The 15,541-nt window shown below is 37.0% G+C and overlaps 1 protein-coding gene across 2 annotated transcripts in view; it reads left to right on the top strand.

Annotated features, from left to right (window-relative positions):
• The window catches only part of LOC124713219, a 181,640-nt gene that overhangs the window by 141,500 nt on the left and 24,599 nt on the right, over window positions 1-15,541 (top strand). For both annotated transcript variants that reach the window (XM_047242932.1, XM_047242931.1), the window contains exon 7: window positions 8,295-10,156. In XM_047242932.1, the coding sequence (XP_047098888.1) occupies window positions 8,295-10,156 (1,862 nt within the window). The remainder of the gene's footprint in view (window positions 1-8,294; window positions 10,157-15,541) is intronic.

Genomic DNA, 15,541 nt, shown 5'->3' with positions numbered 1-15,541 from the left:
AATAATGAAACTTATTGACTATTTTTAATGTCTCATTTCCTTATCTAATTCCATCAACATTTTACTATATTCAGTTACCCTTGCTTTACTTTTATTGATATACATCTTATAGTCTCTTTTCAGGACGCTATTAATTCCACTAAACTGCTTTTCTGAGTCCTTTGTTGTCTCTGACAAAATAACAGGGCCACCGGCAAACCTTGAAGTTTCAATTTTTTCTCCCTGAACTTTAATTCCCTCTTCAATTTTCTCCTTTGTTTCCTTTGCTGAGCTCAGTGCAAAGATCAAATAACATTGGGATAGGCTTAAAACTTGTCTCCCTCCCTTCTCAACCACTGCTGCCCTTTTGAAACCCTTCGTCTGTAACTGCAGTCTGGTTTCTGTATGAGTTGTAAATAAGATATCCCTGCTATCTTTGTAATTTTAAAGAGGGTTTTTCATTCAATATTGTCAATAACTTGTGTCATGTCTAGCCCTCCCAGGGATCTCAATAATTCTGAGGTAATATAATGTACTCCAGGGGCCCTTTTTTTTTTTAGGTCATTCAGTAGTATTTCGAATTCTTGTACCATATATCCCTCATCTCATCTTCATCTGTTTCCTCTTTCCTTTCTATAATATTGCTTTAAAGTTAGTTTCCCTTGTGTAGACATTCTATGTATTCCTTTCAGCTTTCTCTGTTTTTTTTTAGTACTGGCTTACCATCTGTGCTCATGATATTCAAACAGCTGTTTATCTTTTGTCCAAAGACTTCTTTGATTTTCATATAGGCAGAATCTGTTTTTCCTGTAGCTATGGGTGCATTTCTCATCTAGTCTTTCCTGCTTTGCTATATTGAACTTCCTGCAATCTCATTTTATATATGCCTGTATCCCCTTTCATCTGCTTCATTTGCTGTGTTTTCATATTTTCTCATTACATCAGTTTCATTTCTCATGGTACTCTCTTTTTGTTGACAGAGAAGTACAGTGTTACATGTCCATACAGTCAGTGAAGTCTTGATGGGGTTAGTTGTATTTCATAGCTTTTTACATGATCACCAAACACAATACCTTCTGTAATACTTTTATTGGGAAGACGTGGTTAACTCTAGTCAGAAGCTAACCATTGTCTGGAAAGTACAAGTAGCGTGAACAATAGCATCTTCTCCCATGTTGTATTAGTTATACATAAGTTGATACATAGCAGCTATTTATTGCATAAATCTAATAGTTTCTCAGTGACAGGAAATTGGTAATCTTTGGCTACTCTTTGTCAGTGTAGTTGAACTGTTGTTATTGCCGACAGTCTACTGTATTCACGGTATGATTGCAGTATTTCCCAGTTATTAATGGATTCATAATTCAAATAAATGCAGGTACAATAACGTGTTATGATGAAAAAAGTGTTGGTGGGTCATTTCATGTCAGTTCAACCAGGGGCTCCAGCTCATTGTCTCCTATTTGACTGAAATTCAGTACACTAATTCTACCATGTGTGGAACACTCGTGTACAAAGTATTAGTTTCCCCTGCCAATTAGTTCCAGAATTATGATTCGTGAAAGAAGGTGGCGTGACCTGGAAATTTCAACCCGCATCTGGCAATCTATCTTCAGACCCAACTTCAGGTCTTAATAACTTTGGAACTATTCCACACAGTCTAGTGTTATTTTTAAAACCCAGTAACATCCATTTAGAGAACACTCTCCATGAATCAAAACACCAACAACATATTTCTGAGGGAAAATAAAAAATTTCAAAATGTGATTAAAAAAATGTAATACGTTAAAAGGTACATATTGTAGGTGCCCTCTATGCCAAATATAATTCACTCAAAAAGGGTATAAATTTTTTTGTGGTAAGCTTAATATGGCCTAAACACACACAGAACTCATCATGCCAATATGAGTCACAAAAACTGAGTTACATGCACATAAAAATACAAAAATTTGAAAAATTACCTGAAAAACATGGATTTTCGAAGTGTGGTAGCACAAAAGGAACCAGTGATATCCAAGCCAAATTTCACACACTGCATAAGTAGACCATAATGATATATATGTCAAAATTTCAGCCTGTTATTGCAAGACATTTGCGTACAATGGAAGTTGACAGATGTATTTGGTGATGTGGCCATTGTTCCACAACACAATTTTGTAAAAACATATCGTAAACTGTTCTGCCTCTTCTTATTCTCTCCCACACCTGTTTAATCACTAAGCAACAACATATAGACAGATTAACACAACCTATCATTAATGTTTACTGCACCTTAACTGCTAAAAACAAGTCGATTGTGCTTCGAACAGAAGTTCTCCCACACTTTAGCTACTGTACTCTGTACATTGAGTGGCAAATTGTACTGTCTTCCTGACACTGTGGTAGGAACTGGAACTGTCATAAGAATATGTTCAAAAGGAATCCAACACCTGTCTGCCAAACGTGGCCAGTGACATGATCTTGCTGGTCCTGCTGGTGCCATGTAGTTCACAAATACATCACCTTGTGCTTCACAGCACTCTGCAACACATCCTAAGTACCATTTGTCATCATAAACAGCAATAACATAGCAACCTGGTTGTATTTTGCTGCTTTTGCTTCTGAATCCTGAGTCAGACACACTGTGAAGACACATGTGCGTGAACCTATAGTTATAACAGCAAAGTCTGCTCATCTGCACATTGTCAGAGTCCGCTGGAGAGAAGTGATGATGGCTCCTTGTGCCTGCAACAGTTTTAACGTGTTCTAGTCTGCTTTTTAGCAACCCTTTGACTGATTTCACCTCATCTTTTGAAACATGGAATGATTGTATGCCAGAAATATTTTTCTGTACCCAGGTAAATAATTGAAGAGGTATTAGAATGTGACCCTCTGTAGGGTGCTGCAGACTAGCTCGTGATGCCATGCGCTTAATGGTAGCACCAATAACATCACATACATTTTTACCCTGACTTGTTGCGAAAAAATTCCATTCTGCATGAATCTGAAAATCATGGTAATGCATGCATAAATTTTTGAGATTTTTACAGTTTTTGTACTGACTAGCTGCCCCATCACTGAAGTATTTCGCAAAATGTATGTGAGGCAGCTTGTTTTTCACATATGCCATGACAGTGCAAATGTGGGCATGAACTGCAATGGCATCATGAATTAAACTGTCACTAAAAATGCACAGGTTCATGACAGACACATCACCTGATTCACTTCTATAGTAAATCGCAAATGGCTGGAGAGTTGCTTGACTGTTGTCCCAATGATATCCTTGGATAGCATCTTGAACTATAAATGCATAATTTTCAGAAAAGTCTAGTATTACTATAATTTCATCTTGTTTCAAATTATCCTTACAAAACTGAAGATAAGCCGATTGCGCTGTTGCTGTGAAGCTGTGTGAGTGGTCAGTTTGTCTGTTTTTTGACAACACATTTCAACAAAATCTTCCACTGTACTTTGCTTTGTTTCAAGACTTTTGCGATCCATGTGTGTCCATTGTTTATAAGAAACAAGTTTTAATCACATTTTGGAATTTTTTATTTTCCCTCAGATATATGTTGGTGTTTTGATTCATAGAGTGTGTTCTCTAAGTGGATGTTACTGGGTTGTAAAAATTTCACTGGACTGTGCAGAATAGTTCCAAAGTAATTAAGACCTGAAGTTGGGTCTGAAGATAGACTGCCAGATGCGAGTTGCAATTTCCGGGTCACGCCACCTTCTTTCATAAGCCATAATTCTGGAACTAATTGGCAGGGGAACTTAAAATTTTGTACATGAGTGTTCCACACTTGGTACCATTGGTGTGCTGAATTTCAGCCAAATCTGAGACTATCAGCTGGAACATTTTCTCAAATTGGTTGAATTGACATGGAATGACCCTGGTTATGTTTACAGTTCCCTCTTCAGTCTTTGTGAAAAGACTTTGCATTTTAAAACCTGCATTGCATTCAAAAGGCCTTAACCATCAAATCTTCATGCTCATGAGACTGGTGGTTGTCAAATACAGATTATCATTTCTAAGGAACGTGGAACCCAGTAACTTTGTCTGTAGAGTTCACAGATAGAAATTTAATTACAGAAAAATTTTCTTTTATGAGACTTTTAAAATGTGTTCTTAACTTTCACCAGGTGGATTTGGGTTTTAATAAATTTTATGTAGCCAATAATGTAAACAGATTTATACTGCAAGACATAGAAGCATTGTTTTAGAAAATTAATCATATATATACCATTGGTATGAGCTGTTGTAACAAATTATTAATGGTTGTTCTGGAATATTTGTTGAATGGTTCAGTTCTCCAAAGGACAATTGTCAGGTACTAAAGTTCATTTTGTTCAGTTCATACTTAAACTGATACATATGTTGTTGAGGGAATAATAAATGTCATAGTTGCATACAAAATGCATCAAGTTTCTCATGGTACACTCTCTTTAACAAACAACTTCAGTGTTGCTTATCTTTAGGCAGTGATGATGTTATTGGTGTAGTCCAATTACACAGCTTTGTACATGATCATCATGCAATGTCAATGGATTTTAGGTGGGTGAGAGTTGTGTGTGAGGAACTTAGTTAACAATCTCAGCACTAGATTGCGCCTGGTTCCTAGGATTATGGCAGCTGTACAGCAGTCTTGTGAATAGTTAGAACGTGTATGCAGACCTGTAATGTATTCATTGAGCAAGATAGCACAGTGACAAGACTCTGAACTTGCATTCACGACAGCAGTTAGATCTCCATATGGTCGTCCAGATTTAAGTTTTCCCTGATTTTCCTAAATTCAAATTATAGAATGGCTACTTTGAAAAGGAAAATTTCCTTCCACATGCTTCCCCAACCTGAAACTGTGCACACTCTCTTATGACTTCATCTTTAACAGGACATAAGGATTTACTCTTCATTCTTCCCTCCCTTCCTCCCTCCCTCCTTCCTTCTTTACTTCCTTAATATATTCACTTATGTTCTGTTTTGGGCATGATAGCATTCTGAACAGCTACTTTAAAGACATGGTGTGCTCTGATTAAAGAGATTTGTAGCTTGTATTGGGGGTTGGGGGTCTCTTTTGCTGAATTGCTGGACAGTTTTTTGTATTTTTCATGCAATTTATTTTGTAATTTCATGTTATACATTCCTGTTACTGTATATGCAGTCTTCAGGAAGTTCTGAATAGTTGATATGTAAATTTAAATATTGAAAATAAATGAAACCACAATCTTGAAAGATAAAGCCAACATATTTCTTAGTAACGATTCACTGGAAACCATGTTTTCCTTATACTGTATTTACCAGATTATAGGATAAGTCTTTTTCCCAAATCATCATTCAAAAAATACAGGGTTGTCCTATATTCACAGATTAACCTATTGCTGCTGAGGTCAACATTTTTACATTGTTTATTGTGGTATATAAGGGTTGTCTTATATTTATAGGGGTCGTCTTACACAAGAAATGAAGCTTTGGCTATTGAGGTCACAACACCAAGATAAAACAATGAAGACTCGAGGTAGGAATATCAGCATTGTAGGAAAAGACAGATTGGTACTTACCGTAAAGAAGACATGTCAGGTTGCAACAGGCACAATTAAAAGACACTCACATAAAGCTTTCAGCCACAGCCTTTGACAGTAAAAGAAAGAAACACACATCTTTCATACACACACAAACAACCACACCACACCTCACCCACACACAACTGCCAACTTCTGCATCTCAGACCGGAATGCAACATAACATGGGATGCAAACAGCAGGATGGAGTGGGGCAGGGAAGGGGAAGGGACAGTAGTGTACGGGTGGGGAAAGAGACGAATGCTATCTGGTGGAGTTTGCAGGGACTAGACTGCCAACAGGCGCAGCATCAAGTGGTTGTGGGGCAGCGAGGTGGGAAAAGACGGATAGATGCATTGGCAGAGGGCTGCAAATAAACAGTATGGGAGATGAGATCGGGGAGGAGACATTAATGCCGCTTTTTAAGCAAAGGTAACATTCAAAAATGGAAATGTTGTCCTTCGAAAAACATTAGTTGATTCAGAACCCAGACAGATATTTTATTTGGTTATTAGAGACTGTAATGATTTACTAAGTGGACTGCAAATGAGAAGTTTGGTTGCTGTTCTCGTTTAAAAATACCGGGTAAAAACATTACCAGCTTTTAATCAGCTTTAGATATTCAGTTGAAAGAGAGGGAAAATTAATTCAGAGTAAAATGTCTTTAAATAAATTAATCATATTAAACTGACTGTAATTGTCATTGTGAGAATAAATTACAGTGGCAAGATCTGTCATTGAGATAATACCAACACATGTCACTAGACTGCAGAACAAGTTAAAGTTTGAGAATGGTACTGAATCACAATTGCGATCTTTTATTTGTGTATTAGCATTTTTACATATGACCAGCACATTAGAAGATATCACAGTCTGTTTTTCTCATTTGCTCAAGCTCAGCGTTATAGAAGGATTGGAAGGGTAACAGTGACTCCAGTTTGGCTGAGAAATTGGATGATTGCGGGGAGGGGAGCGGTGAGTGAGCAGCAGATTTCTTCATGTTGCCAACCATAGGATCTACACCATGTACTTTGGCTTATTATGAACGTCTACCATTATTAGAGTAGATTCACCAGACAGCTGCTTATAATAAGTAATCTTTATTTATGACATACTGTTGTGGCTTTGTCGCCATTTTCAAGTATTTCTAGATTGATGTGACAACCATTTACGTTGTTAGTGGACTCTCTTATAACTGTCACTGTTTTAATAAATGGTAAATGATGTTGTTATGTTGTTGAAAATAAAATGTTAATTACAATGTGACAGTAGTTTGACAGTTCCACTCTTATGACGCTATTTGTTTACAAAGATTCTGCACAATCTTTGTAAACATGTAGCATCATAAGAGTGGAACTGTCAAACTACTGTCACATTGTAATTAACATTTTATTTTCAACATATTGACATTATTTATCGTCTTATTAAACAGTGACAGTTATAAGACAGCCCACTAATGACATAATATGGACGTCACGTCAATCTAGACGTATTTAAAAATGACGATAAAGCTGAAACAGTCTGTCGTAAATAAAAATTATTATTTGTAGCAGCAATTTGGTGCATCTACTCTAATAATCATCTCGTTATAAGATATATATTATGCTGCTGGCCCTAAAGAAGATAAAAAGAGCATCTGCCTTGTTAGAATTGCAGTTTGCCTTAATCCATTTGTAGTTGGAATTGAAGTGACTTTAAAATTGAACAAATACTCAGCAGTAGTATTTGTCTCTGCAAGAAATGTTAAAAGCCTAGACAGTAGCCAGTGGTGTACTTTACGTGTTTCTTGCTGCAATGTTGTCAACACTCTCCATGAGTTATGACGATAATGAAATGAGCGAGTCAGCTATTTCTACACAGCCAACGAAAGAGCAGAGATCAGGCAGTATGTTTGGAAGCGAGCGACATTATAGCACCAAGTCAGTACAGAAGCAAAATCCAATATGTATATGGAAAAAAAGGAGCTGTGTTCTGAGGTCCCACCATAATAACAGCCTCAAAAATAGCAACATATTCAGAAGAAACAGCCAAATATTCATGACAACAAAGGTATAAATTTCACAGCTGTACTATTAGCATGGGGACTATTATTATTATTATTATTATTATTATTATTATTATTATTACTAAAAGTAGTGATACCACAGGCTGCATGGTTAGTAATCAGAAAATGTAGAAAAGAAAATGGTCCAAAAGTTAATGTAACCTATTTCTTTATGTTTATTTTATTTCTCCTAGTATTGTCAAAATGTAGACACAGTGATGATGAGATTGAGATGGAAAGCGAACTAAAACATTGCTTTAGAGAGACATGTTCACCATTTCATAAAACAAAAAGTCGGTTTACAGTGAAAGATAGGCATAATGTTAACTTTTTGGCAAATACTTTATGTCAGTAAAATGGTTTGTAATTTTAATTAGCCAGAATATGTTAAAAATAAATTTTTCTTAGGGGGCCTCATAAAAAAAGGGAGGCTGGGGGACATCTTATAGTCCGGTAAATACAGTGTCAACCCTCCTTGAACAACAAGTGACATTTGAACATGTGTCAGTGGAGTTTGTTTCCCCGTGTATAAAGATGTTATCAGATGTAATTTTGCATAAATATAGTGTTAATAAATTTAGCGAAAACCATGTCTGCTTCATCAACCTCGGATTCCTTACTCCAGCTGTTTGTATATGCTATATTTGATTAACAAATTCAGTTATCGATTATTTTTATGTTTTAGAAGAACAAGAGTTTGTTTCTAAATGGAAATCTCTTACTTATTTTTCAGGTGAAACAACAACTGAGGATAGTAATTCACTGACCGTCTCAGTTTCTAAAGGCAAATGTTGCTTTTGTTGTCCTAAAATGGCTTTAAATGGCTGTGAGGTTGCAAATGAAAGTGAAAACGTAAGATGCTCTTGTCACTGCAGCCAGCGTATGAAGATACAAGCAGGAACTGCCGTTGGAAGTGAAGCACTGGTGCAAGTTGAGAGCATTGGTAGAAAATTTTCTTGTAGTGTCCAGTCTCAAGCAAAGCAAAACCAAGAAAGTTATGTGAGAAATGGGAAGCCACTGGATGTGAAACAGTGTCATACAAATAGTGTAGAATCATTTTCGTGTGCAAGCAGTAGACACAGTGATGATGAGATTGAGATGGAAACTGAACCAAAACGTTGTTTTAGAGAGACAAGTTCACCATTTCATAAAACAAAAAGTCGGTTTACAGTAAAAGATGGGGCACAACCTAATCATAGGCGCAAATTGTATATTTTACCATCGTCTGATATTAATGTCAGTGTAAGATCTGGGGATATCAGTCTCATAAAAAAAAACAGTGTCCATAAAAAATTCAGCATTCCTCTGAGGTGGCCTCAGATATTTACCCCTGTTAATTCAGCAGGATTTGATAAACAAGTGACTGAGAGTGACACTGTAGCCCCAGAAACATTGAATAACAAAGCACGGAATCAGAATAGTTGTCCTGATGACAATGGTAGCACAGTCTATGGAAGCTGCCATTCATATGGAAACGAAAATGGCTCTGCAGCTTATTCCAGCAAGGGCATGCTTGGAGAAGGAACCAAATCTGCAGCTGCAGTTGATTATTTAAGAATTGTTAAGCATACACACCATTCAAGCAAAACTAAGGAAACACTTCCAGATAAAGGTCAGAAGCCACTTAATGTGAGAAGCCATAGCACACCCAAAAAGGCATTCCAGGTATTTAACAAAACAGAATCTAGGTTTGTCGACAACAGTGTGTGTATTTTAGAGCGCAGCAAGGCAAAATCAATGCAAAACAGGATGGAAATAGAGGAAGGTATTGTTTCACCCTCTTTCAGTACAAGTAGCACAAGCTCTGGACTTAGTCTGCAAATGAATGAGGAAAAGTCTACAAATCATGTAAATGACTGCATTAATAGCCAGATGTCATCTGAATATCGTAAATTGCAAACCAGTGACAGCAACGAAGTGCAGTGCAAATCACAGTTTGAAATTACTAATATACTGTATTCAAATAGACACCAGGATGAAGAGTCTCCTGCTACACAACATTCTACAGTGCAAGATGTAAGACCAGTGCCAGAAAAAGATAAATCTTCTTCACCAGCATACCATCAGAAGTATTCAAACAGCAAACGACATTCTCTACTGGATAGAGACAAACATTGCCAGCATGTGTCAAATTACAAAGATTTTTATGTGAAACAGTGGCTTAATTCTGTTGTACACTACTATGAAAATGGTAACATCAGCAAATTGCCATCATTCAGTGAGAAACTAAAAGAAATAACAACTTCAAGTGAAAGAGATAATCATTACTGTAAAAATAACAGTTGCAATAATTTAAATGGAGAGAATTCTTGTGCTGCAACATATATAAATAAAAGTTTTTGTGTACAAAAAGAAATTTCCAAAATAGATGAACAAGTAATTACTGAATCTCATTGTGGAGCAAAAGAGTCTAACAGTGTTGTAAACAGTGAATTTATTTCTTCAAATTCTAATAAAAGTAATGTGTTAAAAGATAAATTAGTCTGTGTAATAGGTGCTTCAGAGAGAGTGGATTTTGGGGAACTGTCTCACAGCAGCTCAGTTGAGGACTCGAGGAAAATGACAGTTTTAGTGCCGAATGTAACAGAAACTCCAGTAAGTATTAGTTTTCTATTTCTAGTGTCATCTTGTACATTTCTGCCACATTATGCTTAATAACAGTTCTTATACTGGTATTAATTCGCTTATTAATTGGACAGGCTATGTATACTAAATGTCATTACATAGTGCTGGACAAATGTTTGAGGGTTGTTTATTTAATTTTTGAAAATACAAATAACAAAAATAATGCTGGTAATTGTCTGTATTATATATTTCCCCCTTTTTATGAAGTAGCTTCACAATGGAGTATTTCAATGTCAGGAAACTGACTTCACATAAAAGACATATTGCACAGTTGACCTGTTGTTTCTGTGGTGGTCGTCTGCCCAAAGACTGCCTTGATGCACCTCTCAGCACTAATTTATCCTTTGTAAGCCTCTTCACCTCTGCACTCCTGCAGCCTACACTGATTTGAACTTGCCTACTGTATTCAAATTATGGTCTCTCTCTACAATTTTTGTCCTGCACATTTCCTTCACGTACCAAATTGACAATTCCTTGATGCCTCGGTATGTCTCCTTTCGACCGATCCCTTCTTTTAGACAAGTTGTGCCATAATTTTTCCCCCCAAATTCAATTCATTACATCTCCATTAGTTAGTCAACAACTCACCTAATCTGGGCATTCTTCTGTAGCACCGCATTTCAAAACTTTATTCTCTTTTTGTCTCAACTGCTTATCGTCCACATTTCACTTCTCAACAATGTTACAATTGATACACCTTCACAGAAGACTTCCTAACAATTAAATTTATATTTAGTTGTTCAGAGTTAACTAGTGATGGGAATAACAGAATGAAAACTTTGGATTCATTCAGTTGTCAAACTGATTCAGTTGTAGTTACTTGTATCAGTTGAATTATTCATTCATTCTTTTGAATGAAACCAGTATGTGGGAGCAACCAGTTGGTTCTAGTTTTACCTGTTGGTTGGATTATTATTCATTTACTTTTTTCAAGGTAGCAGTCCAATGAAAAGATTTGACATCATTGTAGCTTTGCTTATCGACTGAATTATTCATTCTTTCTTTTCGAGTGAAAACAATCAATAGTTTTCTGTCAGTTGAACCACGTGTTCGTTCTCTAACTGAAACCACTTTTTAGTATTTTATATGACCGGGCCATCCATTTGTTCTTGTGAAACCAGCCTGCAGTAATTTATTTAGTTGAACTAAAGCAGTGCGACATTATACTGACAGAGTGTGGCCCTAGGTGGAGGCGTATCTCAGGGGTATGCCAAAGTTAAAATAAGCATTATACAAGTTCATTTAATTATGTACTGATTGGAGTAATTTTTCTTTTCATCATTTAAAATTGATATATTGTTGTGGATTAAATTGTTCCAGGGGCCATTAATATATAACTACTTAACCTGACATATCACTGGGCAGGCCTGCCATCACATAAATTTCCAACCCCAGACAAAAACTTCAAAACCCCTAACATCTGGATGGAATCGGATTATTTTCCCGAACACAAACAGTCTGTAGAGGATAAGTTGGTCGATGGCCACAATGTTGCGCAACAATTGGGGACATGAGAGGGGGAATGTTTTCTCACTTGGGTTTCAGTGCCAGCAACACCAGCAGGCTGCACCTCCATCAGATCAGCAAATATAAATTACACATGAGAGTGACAAGGATTTGTGAAAGCACATTGTAGAGAAGTTCATGTTCAGACGTAGTACTAAATTGCAGGAAGGAATATAAACATACGTAAATGAATCAGTTATCTGGTGGGTGGGGTGGTGTTATAGCGTATGCAATCTCCCATTGTTGATGGCTTCTCATTGTTGTGGCTTCTCACTCTTATAACTTTGATCACATATATTTCAGAAATGGGGATAGGTGGAAAAGTGTGGTTTGTGGAATAATGTTCATACATATCTAAGATTCTAGTAGCCTCTTAACAGAGTTCTGTTTGTTAAGGTGACCATATTTTCTAGAGCCACATTTGCAACACATTAAAAAAATTTACACTGCAAAGAAAATGATAATAGAATGTAATTAATTCAAATTATCACTTTACTTTGTTACAAAATGTGCATTAATTTGTATTTTATTAGTACCGTCTAAGATGAAGGTGTGTGAGCAGACACACGGTATTCATCAGTGCTGTAAATTTTCTTGACCATGATGTCTGTATTCTTCAACAGCATTATGAAAACATTCAACTCAAGTTTCATCATAATTCACTGTAGTCACCAACACCACTTTTCTAGTTTCTACAACAAGTTGTGTTTTGTCACTGCTCCGTATGTTATTTGTTTGGGAAAATACCCTTTCAGTAGCAGCATACCAGTACAAATTAAATGAACATATAATTCAAGATAAATCATTTCATAACTGTTAAATCCAGGACAAATAGTTACCCCAAATTACTTTTGAAAAAATTCGAGACAGAGCTGGGAAAATTGTGACTGTCCCGAAAATAGGGTGGACAGAGGGACGGATCGTCACATCAAATGTGTGCGCTGTCTGCAGCACCCAGGTTATTTAAGCAACATTCCAGTTCTGTGTCTGACCTAAGATGTCCTGATTGAGTGTGCTATTGCTACTCTGATGTGAGCTCACAGGTCGTGCAAGTGCTGTCCAAAGAAAAAAATGTTATGGGGTTCCACAGAACCTGGGTGTCAGTTCTGGTCTGTACCAAGTGTTCCACACATTTTGCCAACTGCTGGAAGGTGGCCAGCCAATAACTAACATTGGGGAGGGGAATCAGCTTTAGGTTGTGTGAACATAATGCCATAAACAGCACCTTTATACCTGTTCCCATTTATAAAATATATGTGATCAAAGTTGCAAAGATCATTTTGGACCATACTGTAAGCGTACAGGAGAATGTCAGTATAGAAACGGGGATCAGCAATCGTGATGTTATAGCAGCCATAACGAAAGTTAATAAATCAGTCAAGAAGGCAGTGTGTCAGCTAAATAAAGCAGCTAAGCAGTTGTTAGCATGTCTCTTAGAGAGCGAATTGATGTCACTTAGTTGCAGTAAGATGGACGTAAAGGTATAATGGTCAAAGTTCAAGCAGATTGTAAATTGTGGTCTGGAGAGTTATGTGCCTAGTAAGTGGATAAAGGATGGTAAAGACCTGCCATTGTTTAATAATGAAATTCGGAAGATGCTGAGGAAGCAGAGGCTGTTACACTCTAGGTTCAAACGAGAACACGTAAAGGAGGACAAGAAAAGATCAGTAGACATTTGTGTGTCTTGAAAAGATCTACGCGCAAAGCATACAGCTACCACCATAATACCTTAGCAAAAGATCTGGCAGAGAACCTGAGAAAATTCTAGTCCTATGTAAAATTGCTAAGCGTCTCTAAAGCTTCCATTCAGTCCCTTGTTGACCAATCTAGTGTGGCAGTTGAAGACAGCAAAACAGAAGCCGAAGTTCTAAATTTTGCAGTCACGAAATCATTCACGTAGGGGAATTGTACAAACATACCGGCATTTAACAATCAGACTGACTCCCATATGGATGACATTGTGATAAGCATCCCTGGCGTAGAGAAAAACTGAAAGATTTCAAAGCAAAAAAGTCACCAGGTCCAGGTGGAATCCCACTTATGCTTTACAAAGAGTACTCTACCACTTTGGCCCCTTATCTAGCTTGCATTTATCACGAATCTCTCACCAAGTCCAAAGCCCCAAGTGACTGGAAAAAAGTGCAGGCGGATCCTGTATATAAGAAGGGTAAGAGAACAGACCTGCAAAGTTACAGACCAGTACCTTTAACTTTGGTTTGCTGCAGAATCCTTGAACATATTCTCAGTTCAGATACAATAAATTTTCTTCATACTGAGAAGCTTATGTCCACGAATCAGCATGGTTTTAGAAAGCATCATTCTTGCAAAACTCAGCTTGCTCATTTCTCACATGATATACTGTAAACTGTGGATGAAGGGCAATACGCTGATTCCATATTTATAAATTTCCAGAAAGTATTTGACACGGTGTTCCATTGCAGACTGTTAACAAAGCTATGAGCATACGGAATAATTCACAGATATGTCAGTGGCTCGAAGACTTTGTAAGTAATAGAACCCAGTATGTAGTTCTTGATGGTGAGTGTTTCTCAGACACAAGGGTATTGTCAGGAGTGCCCCAGGGAAGTGTGATAGGACTGCTGTTGTTCTCTATGTACATAAATGATTTGGTGGATGGAGCAGGCACCAATCTGTGATTGTTTACTGATGATGATGTAGTGTACAGTAAGGGATCGAATGCAGATGAGTAGGAAAAACAAACCTGTAATGTTTGTATAAGCATTAGTAGTGTAGTGCTTTACACAGTCACATTGTTTAAGTATCTGGGTGTAACACTGCAGAGTGATAAGAAATGGAAAGAGCATGTGATGGCTGTGGTAGGGAAGGTGAATGATCAAATTCGGTTTATTGGGAGAATTTTAGGTAAGTGTGGTTCATCTGTAAAGGAGATCACATATAGGACATCGGTACAACCGTTTCTTGAATGCTGCTTTAGTCTTCGAGATCTGTACCAGCTCAGATTGAAGGGGGACATCGAAGCAATTCAGGGGTGGGTACTAGATTCATTACCTGTAGGTTTGAACAACATGTAAGTACTAGGAGATACTTTGGGAACTCAAATGGGAATCAATGGAATGAATGTGACATTGTTTACGAGGAACTCTGTTAGAAAATTTAGAGAACCGGCATTTGAAGCTGACTACCGAATGGTCCTACTGCCACCAACATACAGTGCGCATAAAGACCATGAAGATAAGATATGAGAAATTGGGGCTCATACGGAGGCGTATAGACAGTCGTTTTGCCCTTACTATATTTACAAGTGGAACAGAAAGGAAATGACTAGTAGTGGTACAGGGTACCCTCTGCCACGCACCGTATGGTGGCATGTGGAGTATCTATGTAGATGTAGAAGATCTGTGAATACTATATACATATGAATAGATGTAAATATTTGCATGAAGATGACAAAGCAGGCAAATTTGGCTAGTAACTTTGAATAAAATGTTGTGTTTCATATATATTGACAGCTTTAGCAGAATTTTAAAATTCTATATTCCAAGAAAAACAATGTTTTTTGATCATAAGACATGTTTCAACAGTTGTCTGGTACATCCTCGAGGTTTGATGTTATTTCTTAATTTGTATTGCTTACATATTAAATTTACAGAACAACATTCTTTGGTAAATTAGAGACTGGCAACACCACCATGTTTTTATCATTGTAACTCCCAGCAAAGCTTTATATTTACTCCTTGAGTAGAATATAAACTGCCAGTTATACAGTTTCTTGGCCTCACAGATAACCTTGCTAAATTTTTAAACTGTTTGAAAAAGTCATGAAAAACTTATTGTCCTTAGTTCTGGTGCATACAAACAACTGGTATT

The sequence above is a fragment of the Schistocerca piceifrons genome, chromosome 1 (genome assembly GCF_021461385.2).
Source record: "Schistocerca piceifrons isolate TAMUIC-IGC-003096 chromosome 1, iqSchPice1.1, whole genome shotgun sequence".
NCBI classification, from domain to species: domain Eukaryota; kingdom Metazoa; phylum Arthropoda; class Insecta; order Orthoptera; family Acrididae; genus Schistocerca; species Schistocerca piceifrons.
The sequence above is the reverse complement of the archived record's forward strand: the minus strand, read 5'-3'. Positions and strand labels throughout refer to the sequence as shown.